Source organism: Mustela lutreola, chromosome 1 (assembly GCF_030435805.1).
Source record: "Mustela lutreola isolate mMusLut2 chromosome 1, mMusLut2.pri, whole genome shotgun sequence".
Lineage (NCBI taxonomy): Eukaryota > Metazoa > Chordata > Mammalia > Carnivora > Mustelidae > Mustela > Mustela lutreola.
In genome coordinates this window covers 36,981,738-37,001,878 of record NC_081290.1, presented here as the reverse complement: position 1 = coordinate 37,001,878, position 20,141 = coordinate 36,981,738, and the positions used below count along the sequence as shown (strand labels likewise).

General features: G+C 44.9%; 1 protein-coding gene across 1 annotated transcript in view; it reads right to left on the bottom strand.

Moving 5' to 3' along the window:
- Positions 1-1,491, bottom strand: part of RELL1 (RELT like 1) — a 63,195-nt gene extending 61,704 nt beyond the window's left edge. The window contains exon 1 of the mRNA XM_059163767.1: positions 1,035-1,491. Within this exon, the coding sequence (XP_059019750.1) occupies positions 1,035-1,476 (442 nt within the window). The 5' untranslated portion in view covers positions 1,477-1,491. The remainder of the gene's footprint in view (positions 1-1,034) is intronic.
- Positions 1,492-20,141: the final 18,650 nt, after the last annotated feature.

Below are 20,141 nucleotides of genomic sequence, written 5' to 3'. Positions count from 1 at the left end.
ATAAGCGATTGGAATCTTCTCGGGAGTAAAGAGCAGTGTATGTGTTTTTATGGAGGAGATAGTCACGGTTGGAACGCTTCCAGATGCTTATTATTTGGACGTGAAGACTTGGAAGAGCTTGCTGACGTAACATTCCAAGCTGTGGTAACCCCAATTGGCCAAGAAGGTATGCGTTTATTATTATTTTTTAACTAGTGCTGTCAAGTGGCAATTAAGAGGGAAACCGGTGGCAAGGAATCCCTGGGGTCTACAGCCACAAAAACAAGAGTGTAAGGCTGGACTTCTATAAAAGTTACACCTCCTCTCAGATTTCAATTAAAACTCCTGCTCCGAAGTCGTCATTGAAGACAACACTTTATGGTCTCTGCTGGTGGCTTCCTGCTCTGACCACAGAAGGTTCCTTTGTGGTGACAGGAATTGACTCAAAGAAGAAAAAAAATGTACGTTTACAAACGCGCCTTCCCTTTTTCCAAGCCTGATTATCCAGGATATGTGGAGAAGACATCGGAAAGCCCCCAACCTGTTACAAGAATTCATCAACCACTGAAATTAATGAAAACTTGGAAAGGAAAGAAACGGAACTCCCCAAGGTCTTAAAATATAAAACAAAGGAGGGGGGAGCTACGACAGAGCACCCGGTCGCTGGTGTCGATCTTCCGCTCGCGGGGCCTTTGAGGACAAGCGCGGCAAGGGGTCCGCGGGGCTCCAAAGTGCTCAGCCGGGCAGGAAGCGCAACCGGAGGAAGCCAAGCCAGGCCCGGTCCCTACACCCCGGACAGCTCGGAGGGGCGGGCTAGGGGTAACAGGTCCTCAGAGGAGCGGGAGAGAAGGGAAGGCGAGTCCCGGGCAAGCGGGAAGAGAGGGACGGGAGCGGTCGCCCCGCGCCGCACCCGGCCCGGGCCACTCTCCAACAGCCAGATGTTCAGCGTTGGGATCCCGCGGCTGTGCCAGGGCGAGGGCAGCTCAGGGCCCAGCGGGGCTGCCGTCCGGACCCCCGTTTCCTCCCCAGCGCCCAGGCCCCGATGGGACACTCACCCGGGGCCACTAGCGGCGAACTCACAGTGCATCCCACGAAGACAGCGGTGGCCAGGACCGCGGACCCCGAGAGTTCTCCTGGGGCCATCGCCGCGTTCCTTCGCCCTCCACCCCCGGGGCGCCGCGTCCCGGGATCCTGCAGGCAGTGCAGCTGCAGAGCCGGCGACCGACCGAGTAGCAGGGCTCGGCCCCCGCGCGCGGTGAACCCCGCCCCGTAAAGGACTCTCCTCTCCGGCCCCACCCACCTGGCTGGCCCCGCCTCTCCCCGCCAAACCCAGGGCTCCGCCTGTCCTCGGCCGAACTCCACGCGTGGCCCCGCCCTCGTCCCCGCCCATCGCAGCCTGGCCCCGCCTCGCCCCGCGGCACCCGCTTCCTTTCTAAATTCCACCGCGCCTGGGCCGCTCGGATTAGGCCTAGACTCCGCCCATCCTGTCCCGCCCATCGAGGTCCGACCACGCCTCCCTCCGGCCTCCCCGGTCCCGCCCACTTCTGCCTGGTCCCGCCTCTTCTCGCCGCGCCCGCTTCGTTTCAGAGTCGGGTTTCAGCGCAGACGCGGGGATTGCGCGGGAGCCAGGAGAGGGGGCAGGGAGTTGGCGGTTCCTCTGCCCTTCGCTGAGAGCAGGCGGGCGGAAGAGGAGGAAGAGGGAGAGCGGGACAGGAAACTCTAGACGGCCTGACTTGACCACCATCGGAGTGGGCACGATCTTAATTCTTTGTTGGCATTTCTCTTCAGCTGGCGTTCCCTTCCGTGGCTGGTCCAGAGAGGGGCGCCCCGCTGTCCGCGAAGTTTCACTGTTTGAAAATTGAGAGGAAAAGGCAAATCATTTAAATTTCTTCCTATCTCCGCTTTGCTCTAAGCTGCTCCCTTTGGGGAATAAATCTATGCATACCTGCAGGAACAAATTGCTTTCTTTTTAAAATCGTGTGCCCCGGCTGCAATGTGCAAATAGTTTAACAAAATAACTCTTTAAGTCACTTACCATCTTCTTACAGTCTCAGGCCAGCTCTGTGAGGTGAGTAGTGTCCCCTTTCCACCGGCCTTTGAGTAGACCCACGGGACACTGTCATAAAATGGAAATTAACTCGTCTTCATGGTGTTTGCTCACTGCTGTGCCCTCAGCGCCCTGCTCCATGACAGCACACACGGAGAGTCAGAATTGGCTTTGAAGTTGAATCATCACGTGCATTGATTAGAAAAGAGCCTTTCTGAGTAGTTCCCTCTTTACTGCACTGGAGACACCTGAAGTCAGCTGGTTAAGGCCTTCAGTAACACTCAAGATGACAGGCATGGCCAGGAGGGTGAGGTACTGGTCTCTTTCACAGAATGGGACTCTTGCATGGTTTGACTGTCACCTTCCAATTTTCTTTTGAAAAGTCCTCAAACATGGACTCTAAACAAACATTTGCCCTGATGTGGGAATCCCCAGGACAGACGCTTGGGCCACTACAGAGAGCTGGGGCTGAGGGTTGGGAGCCCCTACCCTTGAAAGCCAAGGCCAGGCGCTGTGTGTCCTGGGCACAGTTGCGGACACACTCTGCATTCTGGCAGGTGAAGCAGTTTTATCCCACCCTCAAACAGAATGGCTGCAGAGGAAAAAGGTACATGTGGGTTTCTAACTTAAAAAGGGAGAGAGTCCTATGCCAAGAAATTAAACTGTAAACTAATTGTAAATTAACTGTAAACTATAAGTTGTAGCCAGAACCAGCTATGATAATATGCAGAGCCTAGTGTCAAATGAAAATGCAGGGCCCTTGGTTCAAAAATCATTAAGAATTTCGAGATGGCAAGAGCAGGACATTGAAGCAATTGTGGAGCCCTGCTAAGCATGGAGCCCTGGGTCCAGGCCAAACACCCATAACGCCAGTCAAATTTTAGAACTTAGAATGCAGCAAAATGGGGCGCCTGGGTGGCTCAGTGGGTTAAAGCCTCTGCCTTTGGCTCAGGTCGTGATCCCAGGATCCTGGGATGGAGCTCTGCATTGGGCTCTCTGCTCAGCGAGGAGACTGCTTCCTCCTCTCTCTCTGCCTGCCTCTCTGCCTACTTGTGATCTGTCAAATAAATAATAAATCTAAAAAAAAAAGAATGCAGCAAAATGCTTGAACCAGGATATCTATGCAAAATGTAAAATATTATTTGAAAAATGAATAATGTTTCACAGATTGAACTTACTAGTAAAAAGACAGGATCCTTTTTTTTTTTTTTTAGTAATCTCTACACCCAATGTGAGGCTGAAACCCACAACCTCAAAATCAAGAGTCACACACTCCACCAGCACCCCCAAGACAGGGCCATTTTAAACAACACATTTGAATTGGATGTCGCTCATGGCTCTCCAGAAATAAAATATAACCCTGTAATTAAAGCTGGATGAAATCTCAGTAACCACCTCTCAAGCCCCTTACTTTAGAGATGAGAAACCGTTAAATGACTTGCCAGATACCTCATACATAGTATGAACCAGGGTTGGAATCCAAGGCTCTGAAATTTCCCTTCTCAGACTTATTTGTAACACCTAACTGCTTGACACAGTCTCTATAGATACCTTCCCGTCACAGAACCCCATATATGCACATTTGCACATTCCAGTTACAGGGGGGAGGGAAGGAGGGAGGAATTAAGGGAGAGAGGAAAGAAGGAAAGCAAATCAAGCTTCAGTTATTCTCCAGGTATTTTCCAGTATAGATTTGCTTGCACAATTTTAAAAAGCCATTGTTTGGGACGCCTGGGGGGCTCAGCGGGTTAAGCCTCTGCCTTCAGCTCGGGTCATGATCTCAGGGTCCTGGGATCGATCCTGGCGTCGGGCTCTCTGCTTGGCAGGGAGCCTGCTTCCTCCTCTCTCTTTCTGCCTGCTGCTCTGCCTACTTGTGATCTCTGTCTGTCAAATAGATAAATAAAATCTTTAAAAAAAATAAAAAGCCATGATTTGTTTGAGTTTAAATGTGAAGACTTCAATGTGATAGCAGTTCTCTTTCACATTAGCAAGCAGATGTCACATTTCTTCTGAGGAAATAAAAGTTGACACCATGGACTAAGTGACCTTCCTTTTTTTTTTTCTGAAATAAAATTAAAAGATTAAAAGGTAGAAATAGATGTTAACGCTAGCTCTCATTTATTCATCCCTTAGATTTAGCCCCATCCCGCGGGAAGCACTTTTCCTGTGTTCCTACATCAAATCCTCACAACCTGATATTTTCGGAGGTATTGTTACTGCCCTTCCCTTCAAAGCTGAGAAGTCCAGGATGTGAGGAATTAAGGAATTTACCCAAGTCACACAGCTGCTCCATGCTGTTGCTGGGACTCAAATCCAAGATCAGCTCGCTACAGGCCTGCACTTGAACTTCTGCCCTTGAACTTGTACTGCTCTGCCTCCAAAATGCAAAATACTAGCCAATCAGCTCTCCTTTTCCAATATGAAGTCTTATTCTGTCTTTGCATGCTTAACCTAGTCTTTTTGAACTCTGGATCAACAATTACATGTATTTTTTCTTCAGGAGAATGTTTATGGGGAGAGGTTATAAATAAGAGGTTGGAGGAATCCAATGTACAAATTTAGGCAATGCGCTGTCCTTTCTGTTTTTTGTCGGTTTTCTTTTTGTTTTGTTTTGTTTCCAGTGTCTCTGTAAGAATTCAGTTAATCATTCCCCTTAGTAGAAACCTTTCCTGTTTTCCTCGGTGCCGCTAAGGTGGTGATTTTCATCACCATCATTTAAATGCGTAAGATTCGGTTGGCTGGTATTTATTTTAATTAGGGTTGAAGAAACTTCCGCAGAAAGTCTCTATGGAATTTCTTCTTTCTGTGATTTAGATATAGTCATGTTTCCTTTTGGAAGGTTATATCTAGGAGAAAGGCTGATAATTTTTTAAATATATCTATTTGTTTGCAGGGGGAAAATGATATTTTATAAAGTCATATTATTTTTTTTTTTTTTAAGATTTTATTTATTTATTTGTCAGAGAGAGAGAGAGCAAGAGTGAGCACAGGCAGAATGGCAGGCAGAGTCAGAGGGAGAAGCAGGCTCCCTGCAGAGCAAGAAGCCCGATGTGGGACTCGATCCCAGGACGCTGGGATCATGACCTGAGCCGAAGGCAGCTGCTTAACCAACTGAGCCACCCAGGCGTCCCATATAAAGTCATATTATTTTATAAAATCTTATTATTCTGATCTGATAGCAAGTATATACCATGTTCCTAGTACTGGGTTGAGGGTAGGAGGTTGGAGGGGAAAGTCACTGAACATTTAGTAAACTCTTCAGCCCACCTAGAAAGAAGGAAACAATAGTACAATGGAAGTAGAATGGAAATGGTCAAAGCCCCAGGGGTGGGGGGGGATGTCCTGCCAGTGACTTGCTCTGTGACTTTCAGCAGCTTCTCTTTGGTCAGTCTTCTTACCCATAAATTTCAGGTGGGTAATAGAATAGTTTCTGAAAGTTGCCATCCAACCCTACAATTCTGCACCATAAAAAGAAATCAGCTGATAGGGTGAAAGGTGCCAGAGTCAGGCTAGAATGAAGGGTTTCTCAAAATTATCAAAATATTGGGGTGCCTGGGTGGCTCAGTGGGTTAAAGCCTCTGCCTTCAGCTCAGGTCAGGAGTCCTGGATTGAGCCCCCTCTCTGCTCAGCAGGGAGCCTGCTTCCCCCTCTCTCTCTGCCTGCCTCTCTGCCTACTTGTGATCTGTGTCTATCAAATAAATAAAATCTTTTTAAAAATTTTATCAAAATATTATGGACCAGATAATTCTGTGTTGGGTGTCTGTTTTGCACACTCTAGGGTGTAGAGCAACATTCTCTGCTACTACAAACTAAATGCCAGTAGCACTCTTTCTACCACCCCCTACCCCCCCCCACCCCATCCCCGAAATTATGACAACCAAAAGTATCTCCAAATTTACCAAATGTTCTCTGGGGGACAAAATCACCCGGGTTCACAACCACTGGGCTAGAAGATTTCCAAGAAGACCAAAAGGATTCCAAATGGAGGCTCTAAGCAAGTCCCCACAGAGAAGGTACAAAAAGGTCCCAAGACTTCATGGAGACGTGAGGGAAGTGCGTGAGCAAATGCACAGTGAGAGAATTTGCATGGTGTCGGCTGCACAGTGATGAGTATGTGTGAGGGAAAGAGGCAGAGGATGGGTTGGCAATAACCGTGGGTCACAGCTGAGCCTAACAGTCAAGAAGAGAAGAACTGAATAAATAAAATCTTAAAAAAAAAAAAAAAAAAAAGGAGAACTGAGAACTTCAAATGCCCAGGAATTGTCATAAATTATAATAAATTCTTCTATCAGCAAAATAAACATTTTTTTAGGGACATTGAGAAGAATTTCCATTGTTCAATGAGATCATCTTCATCTTAAATTAGGAGCTGCAAATACAGAAGTCCTAATTTTGCCCTTGGGCTCGGTGGATGTCAGAGGAATCTGACCGTTAGGCTAGCAAGGGTGTCCATAATTTATACTTCCATTCTGGACCACCACATTGTGTCTTGTATTGTGGGCACACATTCTTCTGAACATGGTGTGTAAGTGACTCAGGTCCTTCGCTGGTACAGCCTCCACACCAGGTGGATAGACATGGACATGGTGACTCTCTGTAAACAGCAGAGAGAATTACAGTGACGAACCTCGTGGTTTGGGCCCAACAAAACCCACAACACACGTTTCTGAGGACACATTCTACAGGGTACAGGGTTCTTAGGCAAGCTTCCTTTTGACTGCAATCAGCAGACACTTGAACACTCGCTCCATAAATAGTAAATGTATTATAAGGGTGAACACTTTCGTGGAGTCAGGCCCCTAGTCCTCAAGCACATTAGAACTGGGAGCAGTAAGTAATAAATGTAGGAGGAGAGGCTCCTTCTCCAGCTCTGGGGCAGCCGTGTTCTCCTCACATCTACCTCTTAGCAAGCGTATGCTTCCTTTGTCTCTTTCTGTCTCTGTCTGTCTTCTAGCTCTCTCTGGTTTTTATCTCTGTCTCTGTCTATCTGCCTGTCTCTCTCTGACTCTCTCTGCCATCTGCTGCTTATTACTCATGCATTTTAGCCGGGGCCTCCCATAGCGTCCTCAACCCCAAGCCCTGCTCAGCATGACCTCCACAGCTTGGCCAAGGATCAATTTCCCACGTCTCAGGAGAACACAGGGCTGCCCCACTGGGTGCGGCTGTTCCTCCTAGGTAGGGACATTGGGCATGGTCCTCACACTAGCTGATAAGTTCTATGCAGAAGTGAAAAGAGGCAAGATTTTCCTGAAGAGGAAAGTGATCATCAGTGTCAAACGCACAGAATAGCCCAGTAAAATAAGGACTGGAAAGTTACCTAGCTAATCAGGCACCATGGAGGTTACCGAGGGCCCCGTGAAAGGACACGGAGAGACATAGTAGAGAGGAGGCCAGAGTGCAGTGGGTGAAGAAGTAAAAATAGTCCTAGAGGCTTGGCTGGGAGAGAAAAGAGAAGGAGGGGGAGTGGGGCCTTGGGAGTCAGGAGAAGGCTTTTGTGAAATGGAGTTGATTTTATGGGACAACCAGAAAAAAGACAGGAAGATGAGAAGGGGGGATGGATAGCTAATGAAACAAGGTCCAGAGAGGACCCCTGATGAGATCAATTGCACAGGAGCTGTTGGCCTTGAAAAAAAGGCAGACACCTTGTGCCCTGAAATTGAAGGGAAATGGGGGAAAAAAAGTATAGATCTGCATATACTTGTGGGTAGGAAATAGAAAATTGAGGAGGTTCACATAGAATGGAGGCAAAGCCATGCTCTGACAATGGAAGGGAAGGGAATGATGTAAGGGTTTGAGGACACCATGGTCAAAGCCATCAGTATAGGCGTCTGGGTTGTGTACTGCACAAGGGCAACGTTTATTAACTTATTCCAGAAAATGAAGGCAAGAGAGTTTGGCTTCCTGGTCAAGTCTTGGAAAAGCCAAGGAGAGCTTCCTCCTATAAACTCACACTGCCCACAGTGTGTACACATACGGAAGTACACATGTACACTCCCCAGTGCTCACACACATTTACACACTCATGTGTGACTGGGTCCCATGTCAGTCATGCTCTGAGCATTCCTTTAGGATTTTTCCTCTCGCCCACAGAAGCCTGACTCATGTCAACCAGGAATCAATGCTGCTTTCCTGTCCCTGGGGAGGAGGGGTAGCTGCTGCCGCCGTGAAGGACCAAAGTAGGGAGTATGGGCCCTGGGGCAGAGGGGTGTGGTCGGGTTTGAAGGGCTTGGGCCCAGGTATGCTGCCCCCTGCGACCCTGGAAATGCTACATCCTCCTCTCCTGAGGACAGAACTCGCCAGACTGTACAACATCAAAACACACTAACTGGGAGGAGGGGCACTTTTTGCGAATTCTTGGAGATTCTGAGAGCAATGAAGGTTTGCATGGTTGCTGGAGGGACCAGTGGACTGGTGCCTGTGATGCTGCGTATCGCTGAGGGTACACACAGCTGGAGCTGGAGCCCAGGAATTTTTCATGGCCCAATCTGCTCAATTCAATGATGCTCCGTAGCTGTGCCTGGCAGCCCAGGGGTAGGAATTAAGAAGGCGGCTTAGGAGAAGGATCCAGGTTCAGGGTTTTGCCAGAAAAGAGCCTGACATCTGAGAGGCTTTTCAAGTCATTTAGCAGTTTTGAAGGTTAATGGGTTCAGGCAACAAGCTGGTTGCCGGAACCCATTATCAGTGCAGGCTGGTTGGGCAAAGAGAACCTGAGGGGCCAGTGGAGCATCAGGTGCATGAATCAGGGCGGTGGGATGGAGGGAACAGGAGAACCACAGGATGGGAGGGCCCTTTCGTGACATGGAGATGCTGCCAATTTCTCTGGAACTCTGAGAATCCCATATGGGCCATTCTGTTGCCAAGATCCAGGTCAGTAACACAGACGCTCCTTTTTCCTTCCTTTCGGCCCAGCCAAAAAGTTGATCTGTTTGGCCAGGAGGCTAAGAACTCTGTCCTTCTATCCCTCTACGGGGGATAGTCTTCTCAGTCCCTCCTGGGCTCAATGTGGACCTCCAGGCCCCATACAGCTCCCCTCCCCCATCATGCCCAGGAAATTAGCATGTGCACTTTGATGTTAAAGATTTTCCTGAACCAGCTATAGAGAATCAGAAAGAAAATAGGAAAAAAGAGGAATAGGAGGACATTACAAAGATTACAGAATGTTGCATAGGAGTTGCATAGCTTAACCAGATATAGTTATACGGGTTATATGAGTTAACTCTGTGGTTGTTTCTAATCATGTGAAATAACTACCAGTTATTTCTCCTTAGAAATATAATGCAAGTCACACATGTATCTTTACATTTTCTAGCAGCCATATTAAAAAAAAATAGTAAGAACTGGGACATGTGGGTGGCTTAGTCAGTTGGGCAACATACTCCTGATTTCTGCTCAGGTCATGTCCTCAGGGTCCTGGAATTGAGCCCAGAGTCAGACTGTGTGCCCAGCAGGGAGTGCACTTGGGGATGATTCTCTCCCTCCTTTTGCCCACCATCCCCCTGCCCACCGCTCATATAGGCACACACGCACATGTGCTACCTCTCAAATAAATAAATAAATCTTTAATTTAAAAAAAAAAAAAAAAGAGGGGCACCTGGGTGGCTCAGTGGGTTAAAGCCTCTGCCTTCGGCTCAGGTCATGATCCCAGGGTCCTGGGATCGAGCCCCACATCAGGCTCTCTGCTAAGCAGGGAGCCTGCTTCCCTCTCTCTCTGCCTGCTGGTGATCTCTGTCTGTCAAATAAATAAATAGAATAAAATAAAATAGAGAATAAGAACAGGTAAAATTAATTCTAATAGTGCATTTCATTGAACCGAATGTATCCAAAATATTACTATTTCAACATATAATCAAAATTTTGAAATTGTGAATGAGATGTTTAATGTTCTTTTTATTGTGCTCTATCTTCAAAATTTGGTGGTTATTTTCCATTTATAGCACACCTCAGTTTGGATCAAGCACAATTCAAGTGTTCCATGGTCACATGAGACTGTTATACCATATAGAACCGAGCTAGAGTTCCTAAGTGACTGAAAAGTCTCTTACACTCCTGCCCTCTTCGCTTACTCCGAAGGGTCATGTTATTAAGATTCTGTCCTTCTGAGCCTCCAGGAGCCCTGGGGACCCTTGCCTCCGTAAGTATTTCCATACTGTGAAGAAACAGCAGTACAAGTACGAGTTCATGTGTGGTGGGGACAAAATAAAGCTTTAAGATTCTGCCTGGGTGTCAGTCAGCATTCAGGCATAGCTCTTTCACCAGAAACGCTTGGCTGAAAGGGAGCTGAGTGCAATGAACATCCCTCCCCGCCCCCATCCAGCCGCCCACCCCCATCCCACGTCCCACGGTGAGACCTAATGAAGAACTTTGAATACAGACCTTCTAATCCACGTTTTCTGCTGTAATCACACACCAAGATGGAGGACTGGGGTAAGCCGGTTTCATCTGCTTCAAAGCAATCACAAGAGTTTTCTTGCTGGAGGAACTTCCTGTTTGACTTTGGAGAGGCAAGCTATGTCAACAATCTCTAGTCCCTAAAGGCACAATTCTAAGGGTGCTCCTATTCCTTCTGTCTCCCTGGTGGTTCTGAGTCATGCCGTTGCCTCTGAAACAGAGTCTGGGTCTAGCCTGGGCCGCCCTCCCGCTCACCATCCCACGGCCTGAGTGCTCTCTCCAAAAGCCTGATTATAGCCGACGCTCCTCTCTCAGCTCGACGCCCCTCCGGGAGCCAGCCCTTTGCTGCCCTTGGGGTCACATTAAAGCCTTTAGCCTGATGTAACCTAATGGTCTACCTCTGGGTGATTCCCTTCCATGCAGGCAGGATCCAGCTCCTCCCCTCTGTGGTCCAGGCTCACTCACTTCTCACATACTCAGGTTGAAGAAGGTTGGTCTCTTGGCCTCTCTGACTCCATCCCCACTGCCCGCTGCTTGTTCATGGTCAGCTGGCTCCTAACTGTTCTCTGAATACAATACTAGGATGGCCACTCTGACCTCTAGAAATGGCTGCAATTCTCTTCCTTGCCCCCTCCCCAAACACGTGTGCTGCCTACCCTTCCCCTCTCCCCACACATATCACACTAAAACAAAGGTGCTGTGTATAACAGACTTTTCCTGAAAGTTTGGCCGGTATCATTGTGGGTCCAGCACAGACAGAACAGGAAAGGAGGCAGTTCTTATAATTCTCGCAGCCATCATGGCCGTGGAAGATTCCTTACTGGAAATACACCACACTCCTTCGGTCTCTACTCACCTCTTTGCTTTCAGGATTAAAGCAAAGAGCCCTGACCTCTACTCTTCTAGAATCCCAAAGCCTTCTAGATGCTCCAGTGCCAGCTGACTTCCCCACAAAAAGATCCTCAAAATTCTCATTACTTGATGATGCAGAGGATTAGCTGACCTTATTCCAGATTGCAAGGGCTCTCAATGGAATCCTTGGGCCCCCAAGGGGTCTGTAAATGGAAATAATTAGTTTGTGGATTTCGGTGGGGAAAAATAGTACATCTGTATTAACCTTGCAATTATTCTTTCAATTCATCTTAAATTATTCATCCAAGAGCACCTGGTTGACTCAGTTGGTTAAGCAACTGCCTTCAGCTCAGGTCATGATCCCAGAGTCCCGGGTTCTTCATCATCATCATCATCATCATGTCTTCTGGATGAATAAAAAAAGTGAAAGCTTGGTATAAAATTGACAAAAAACATGAAGAAGCATTTCAGAAGAGGAAACACAAGTGACCAACAAACTTTTGAAAGATATTTAACTTCAATACTAATCAAGGAAATATAAATTCAAATCATTAAAGAGAATGGAGTGTACCCATTGCCCCAAGTGTAAGCACTCTTTGGTAATGCTCTCCCTCACAGGTCCTGGACTTGACCGTGTCCGATCTGACAGTAACAAACTTACTGCAAACAGCATGTTCAAGCTCTTGTATATTTCTGCTCTTTCTCTTACTCCTCTGTCTGAGCTATGAGAACAAACCTGGACTGTCCTACCCAGTGATGAGACAGACCTGTGGAACAGAGCTAAATCACGAGCCCATCCTAGAGCGTCCAACCCACTGGTCACTTGCCAGCTGTCTGCAGGCCATGAGCAAGCCCAGCGAGATCAGCAGAGCTAGCCCAGATCAGCAGAACCATCCTGCCTAACCTTGACAAGTGAGAAACAATAAATGGGTGTTGTTTCAAGACACTCAATTTTCTGGAAGTCAGTATGCACTGATGACCAGCTAATAATGGTACTGTTTTACACCCATGATACTGGCCAAATTAAGAAGTCTGACAATGCCAAGAGTTAGTGAGAATGGAAAGCAAAGGAAACTCCTAACACACTAGTGGTACAAGCTGATAAAACCCCTTTGGAAAATAATGAACCATTGTCTTATAAATATGCAAGCACCTCATGGCCCAGCCATTTCATTCTTGAGTGTAGGTATCCATACCTTTTTTTTTTTTTTTAAGATTTTATTTATTTATTTATTTGACACAGAGAGAGAGTGAGAGAGGGAACACAGCAAGGGGAGTGGCAGAGGGAGAAGCAGGCTTCTCTCCCAGCAGGAAGCCTGATGCAGGGCTCAATCCCAGGACCCTGGGATAATGACCTGAGCCAAAGGCAGATGCTTAACTGACTGAGCCATCCAGGTGCCCCAAGATATCTACACCTTATAAAAATGCATACTCCAGAGATCTGCATAAGAATGTTCACAGCAATATTGTTTGTAATAACAAAAAATGCAAACAACCCAAGTATCTAACATCATAAAGGAGAAATAATTTGTATTTAAATAAAATGGAGCAGTAAAGGGGAAGAAATGAAAACAAAATGTATCAATATGGATTAATCTCACAGACATAATATTGAGTGAAAAAAAACACATAGCAGAAGATTATAAGCAATAGAATACTATTTATATAAAATTCAAATAGATACAAAACTAAATATATTGTTTAGAGATACCCACAAATGTAGTAAAATTGTAACACAAATTATCACAAAATCCAGTAAGGCGGGTTCACTGGGAGAAGAAAGACTTCAACAAGTTTGATACTTTATTTCTTAAACTGGGTAAATAGATACACATGTATTTGTTTTAATTTTTTTTTTCTTTTAAAGAAAGAGTGTGTGTACACACAGGCGAGTAGGGGTGGGGTGAGGGGCAGAGGGAGAGAGAATCTCAAGCAGGTTTCACACCCAGCATGGAGCCCAAAACGGGACTTGATCTCAGGACCCTGAGATCATGACCTGAGCTGAAATCAGGAGTCAGACACTTAACTGGCTGAGTGACCCAGAAGCCCCCATTTTATTATTCTTTATATCTTATCTGCTATATATTCATCCAAAAGAATCTATTATCTGTATCTTTCTGGGATCCACTCTTTTGAAACATTGTAAAAAGTAAAGAGGCAGGGGCGCCTGGGTGGCTCAGTCAGTTACAACCTCTGCCTTCAGCTCAGGTCATGATCCTGGTCATGGTCCTGGGATCGAGCCCCGCATCAGGGTCTCTGCTCAGCAGGGAGACTGCTTCCCCACCCCCGCCTGCCTCTCTGCCTACTTGTGCTCTCTGTCTGTTTATTTATTTATAAATAAATAAATAAATAAAAATAAAAAGTAAAGAGGTAGAGAGAATTGGAAGCATGCCTCTATTACTGTGTCTCCATCACTATTGTCGGAGGTACAAAGCAGAGCCCAGGGGATCTCACCAACACTGTCCTTCTTTGATGTCCTCATCAGGGAAGGATGAGAGGTATATGCTTTATTTCCTGCTGGGTTCCCCCCACCAAATTAACAGTTTCCAAAATATTTCACTTTGTTATTGTAAGCCCATGCCCTTTCATGGTGACCTCAGATGACATTTTTTCCAAGTGCGCGAGTAGCATGCTGCTTCCTACACCAACGACGATGTGGAAAAGCACATGATTACTGACTACCTGGAAGAATGAATATGAAGAGACAACATTCCCCAAACACAGGAGAGCTACAATTCTCTCAAGTGTCCAAGTTACTTCCTAATGTAGGAGAGGACTTTTCAGAGGCCAGGGTTGCTTTTAACTTGCAATCAGTCGGCCAATATCTACCCCAAGCCTTGAAATGTGCTGGATGGTGAGGGTACAAAAATATATAAGCCCATACCCAAGAGAATTGAAAACATATATCAGCACAAAAACATATACAAGAATGTTCATAGAACCATTATTCTAAGGGCTAAAAAATGGAAAGGACTCAGATCCCACCAACTGGAGAACAGATCAACAAAATGTGATATATGCATAAAATAGAATTTTTTTTCAATCATAAAAAGAAAGGAAACACTGATGCATGCTATGACAGGGATGAAAACGGAAAACATATTGTATAATTCCACTTATTTGGAATTTTTTTCCATTTATTTGGAATTTTTTGCCAAGAGGCAAGTCAATAAGGAAAGATAGTAGTTTAGTGGTTCCTCAGGGCCGGGGAAACCAGAGGGGTGATGCCCCAATGGGCATGGGGTTTCTTTCATAGACGATGGAAAATGTTCTGGAATTAGATAACGGTGGTGGTTGCACAACTTTGTGGGTATACTAAAAACTACTGAGATTTTCACCTTAAAAGAGGTATTTTCTGGTACGTGAATTATGACTAAAAGAAAAATCTAATCCATTTTATCAGGCAGGATAGTGGTTACTGGTGCTGAATGGGGACGAGGACCTGGAAGCAAGCATGAGAGGACTTAAGGGTACCAATCTGTTTCTCCATCTGAGTAGGGGTTACACGGCTCAGTTCACTTTGAGTTGGAATTGTGCACCTAAGTGTACATTTGGGGGGTATATATTGTTAAGAGTTGAATTGTGTTCCTCAAAAAGATCTGTTCAACTCCTGCCATCTCTGAATGTGACCTTATTTGGAATTCGAGTTGTAGCAGGTGTAATTGGTTAAGAGGAGGTCACACAAGAGCAGAGTGAGACCTTCATGCTTATGACCTGTGTCCTAGTAGCGGAGGGAGAGGGACAGTCGCAGGAGGAACACAGCCCTGTGAAGATGGAGGCAGAGGGCCGACTCACGCTGCTACAAACCAGGGCGAGTCTGGGATTACCAGAACCTGGAGGAGGCAAGAAAGTCTCCCTTGATATCACACTTCGTGCTTCCAGAACAATGACAGAATACATTTCTGTTGTTTTAAGCCACCAAGTCTGTGGCACTTTGCTACAGCAGCCTTAGCAAATGAAAACATCTATTATGAATAAAGTTTTTAGAATTAAAAAAAATCAGGTAAAGCTCATGCACTCACCAAATAGAATTTACTGCAGAAGGAGCAAAGAGTCAGTCCTTGCTCTGGCTGGTGAGATCAGTGCAGGCTTCCCCGACAGGGACATGTTTGAGCCAAATTTTGAAGGATTGGTAGGAGTCTGCCAGGTGAGAAAAGAAGAACTGTCACCACACCACCATGCTCCCCGCCCCTGCAGAGCTAACATATTACAACATCATAAAATTGTTAATATAATAATGAGGGAGACAGGTACAAAACAAGCCAATGAACAAATAACGAGGATACATTGTGGTCCTTGTAATGCAGAGCTTCTGGAGGGACAGCATTCTCACGAGCTGGCCTTCCGGAGCTGTGTCCTAGGAGGGCCCTCTGAGCCCGGAGTCTGGAGGTCATCGGTGAAGTGGACAGCACCACACAGAGGAGCAGAATCACTCTGTTCTCACCCCGGTGGTGCTGTCTGGCTTGGGCAAGACTTCTCTGAGCCTCACTTCCTGCATGGGAGAAAGGAGATGGCAGGAAGGCAGTCTATGTAAAATCCATTCTCATTTTCATTTGGTGAAATATTTGTTAGACAAAGAGCAGCACAATTTGGTGAACTACATACAGCAGCATCCCCGAGACAGAAGCAGGACAGTGAGAATCACTAGAGCTCCACAGTATTCCTCGGGGATTTTTCTGAAGGTGGTTCCTTGGAGCTGCTATATCTATAACAAGAGAGTGAGCGGGGTGCCTGGGTGGCTCAGTGGGTTAAGCCTCTGCCTTCAGCTCAGGTCATGATCTCAGGGTCCTGGGATTGAGTCCTGCATCGGGCTCTTTGCTCAGCAGGGAGCCTGCTTCCCACCCCCCCTCTGCCTGCCTCTCTGCCTACTTGTGATCTCTCTGTCAAATAAATAAAATCTTAAAAAAAAAATAAACAGAGAGAGTGAGCTGAAGTCTGTAGCGCTGTTTTCTCAGATTGGAGAGAACACCCTAATTCACTCCGATGAGAGTGTTCAGCTCTAGAGGTAGCCCTGTGCTTGCATTTCCATCCTCGGTGGCCATAGTTGTTTTCATCCCAGACCTGCTCTCACTGGAAATACTGCCACTGCTTGTGTGTCTCGGGCTGGGGAATTAGAGATGGACATCAGTGCCAGTCTAGAGCAGGAAATGAGATGGCAGCTCTTCCATAATGAAAAGAACATCAGACTTGAAGTCAGGGGTCTGGGTTCAAATCCCACTTCCCCCAGCTCTTTGCTAAGGAACCCAGAGTAAGCTCATTCTATTGTCTCTGAGCCTCACTTCCCTGGCCCTCAAAGGAGATGAACACTTGATGGTCTAATGGTGGTTGTGGAGATTTAATTCACTAATGTACTCATCAAATATTTAGGAAGCACCTTATATATATATCTACAGAGATATATATAGATATTAGATAAAGATTAGTTGTCCATCAGACACTGGTATAACAATGAAGAGGACAACACAATCCATGGTACCCAACCTCAAGAAGTTTCCAGTATTGAGGAGAAGACAGGTGTTGATGAACAAGTAAGGAATGCAGTGAATGCAATGACTGGTACTAATTTCCAACTCTATAGGGAGTTGGAAGATGAGAAGTCATCTTGATGAAGGAAAAAGTGGTAGGAGGCAAAAAAGAATATTTGAAATGGGAGAAAGTAAGAGGATGTGGATGGCCGATCTTGGTTCAATCAACACTGAAGGAGTGGAATCAAGTGAGACTTAGGTAAGATCATAGCTGAAGCCTGGATAAAATGGTTTTCCTTTATTCACTAAGAATCTTTAAAGTTACTACTAGAAATGTATTCTTTAAAATGTAGATTGTTAGCTGATGGCTAATAAACAAGACTCCCATCACACTGCTGCAAAATTTAATGTAGATGTCCATAAGAAGAGAATAGTTAATGGTTTACAGTCATTAAAATCATGTTTTTGGAGACCATTTAATGACATGAGAAAATGCTAATGATATTAGTTGAAAAAAAAACCAATGATAGGATATGATAGCAAAAGGTACTCAACATGGTAATTTCTCAGTGATTACCCTATGATAACTTTCATTTTTCTGTATTTTTTTCAGTAAGCATAAATTATTTCATTGCTAGAGAAAAATAACTTTTGAAAAAGTACAAATATTTTAAGTTGACAAATAGTTGAATAAAATTCAAGGCACCAAGCAAATCGCTGTTGGACTCCTTTTCTGTTTCAAAAGGTAATTGAAAGGTTGGTGGCATTGAAAGCATTTTGGTAGCAATCTCCAGGTCTAGAAACTGTCTTCAGACTGGCTTCATTCTTGTTATGCGTCAGAAACCTAATAAGTGTGACTTAGAAGATAGATTTGTGGACTGGCAGCATTGAGGGGGGTGATGCTGAAGCCAAGACTAGCACCCCAGGCCCAACCACAGAAGGCAATAAAGAAACTGGTTCAAACACAGAGACATGGAAAAGTCACAGCAGGCAAAACAAGTGACTTCAAAATTTTACATTTCTTCAATTGAGGAAAACACAAAGAAATGGAAAAATGTTCCATGCTTATGGATTGGAAGAACAAATATTGTGAAAATGTCTATGCTACCTGAAGCAATCTACACATTTAATGCAACCCCTATCAAAATCCCATCCATTTTTTTCAAAGAATGTAACAAAGAATCCTAAAATTTATATAGAACCAGAAAAGACCTCGAATAGCCAAAGGAATATTGAAAAAGAAAGCCAAAGTTGGTGGCATCACAATTCCGGACTTCAAGCTCTATTACAAAGCTGTCATCATCAAGACAGTATGGTACTGGCACAAAAAAAGACATATCGATCAATGGAACGGAATAGAGAGCCCAGAAATAGACCTTCAACTCTATCGTCAACTAATCTTCGACAAAGCAGGAAAGAATGGCCAATGGAAAAAAGACAGCCTTTTCAACAAATTGTGTTGGGAGAATTGGACAGCCACATGCAGAAAAATAAAATTGGACCATTTCCTTACACCACACATGAAAATAGACTCAAAATGGATGAAGAACCTCAATGTGAGAAAGAAATCCATCAAAACCCTTGAGGAGAACACAGGCAGTAACCTCTTTGACCTCAGCCACAGCAACTTCTCCCTAGGAACATCGACAAAGGCAAGGGAAGCAAGAGCAAAAATGAACTATTGGGACCTCATCAAGATCAAAAGCTTTTGCTCAGCAAAGGAAACAATTAACAAAACCAAAAGACAACTGACAGAATGGGAGAAGATATTTGCAAACAACATATCAGATAAAGGGCTAGTATCCAAAATCTATAAAGAGTTTAACAAACTCAACACCCAAAGAACAAATAATCCAATCAAGAAATGGGCAGAGGACATGAACAGACATTTCTGCAAAGAAGACATCCAGATGGCCAACAGACACATGAAAAAGTGCTCCACATCACTGGGCCTCAGGGAAAAACAAATCAAAACCACAATGAGATTCCACCTCACACCAATCAGAATGGCTAAAATTAACAAGTCAGGAAATGACAGATGCTGGTGAGGATGTGGAGAAAGGGGAACCCTCCTACACTGTTGGTGAGAATGCAAGCTGGTGCAGCCACTCTGGAAAACAACATGGAGGTTCCTCAAAAAGTTGAAAATAGAGCTACCCTATGACCCAACAATTGCACTACTAGGTATTTACCCTAAAGATACAAACGTAGTGATCCAAAGGGGCATGTGCACCTGAATGTTTATAGCAGCAATGTCCACAATAGCCAAACTATGGAAAGAACCTAGCTGCCCATCATCAGATGAATAGATAAAGAAGAAGTGGTATATATACACAATGGAATACTATGCAGCCATCAAAAGAAATGAAATCTTGCCATTTGCAACTACGTGGATGGAACTAGAGGGTATTATGCTTAGCGAAATAAGTCAAAAGGAGAAAGACAACTATCATATGATCTCCCTGATATGAGGAAGTGGAGATGCAACGTGGGGGGTTTGGAGGGTAGGAAAAGAATAAATGAAACAAGATGGGATTGGGAGGGAGACAATCCATAAGAGACTCTTAATCTCACAAAACAAATTGAGGGTGGCTGGGGTAAGGAGTGTAGGGAGAGGGTGGTGGGGTTATGGACATTGGGGAGGGTATGTGCTATGGTGAGTGTTGTGAAGTGTGTAAACCTGACGATTCACAGGCCTGTACCCCTGGGGCTAATAATACATTATATGTCTATAAAAAAATATTAAATAAAAATTTAAAAAATTTACATTTCTTCAAGTAAAAATAATCAAGTCATTTAAAAAATCATTTTCTTCACTTCATTTTGATGATTTTAAAATTGGCTATCTTAACTTTTCACAGGTTTTTAAAAAATTTTTTTAAGATCTTATTTATTTATTTGACAGACCGAGATCACAAGTAGACAGAGAGGCAGGCAGAGAGAGAGGGTAAAGCAGGCCTCCTGCTGAGCAGAGAACCGAGAACCTGATGCAGAGAGTCCAATCCCAGGACCCTGAGACCTTGGCCTGAGCCAAAGGCGGAGGCTTAACCCACTGAGACATCCATGTGCCCCACAAGTGGTAATTTTGACATAATCAGCTTTCTCAATCCCTGCTCAATACTCAGGCAGATCCTTACCTAGCCTTTTGCAGAGGGAATCAGTCTGAATTATAGCAACTTCACAAATGAATCTTAATCTCACGTACTTTAGATGTGAGGTGTATTTGTAAAATACACGTACATATATAATGATTTACATGAAGACAAGTAAACTATGTACATGTATAAGTATTTAATGTGAGCTATTATAATAAACCAATTTTGCCCAATCTTTCCTTTTCAATGACTATCACATACTTGGGCCTTTCGTTATCTAGTAAATGGGAAAAAGTAGTCAACTGAGAACATTAT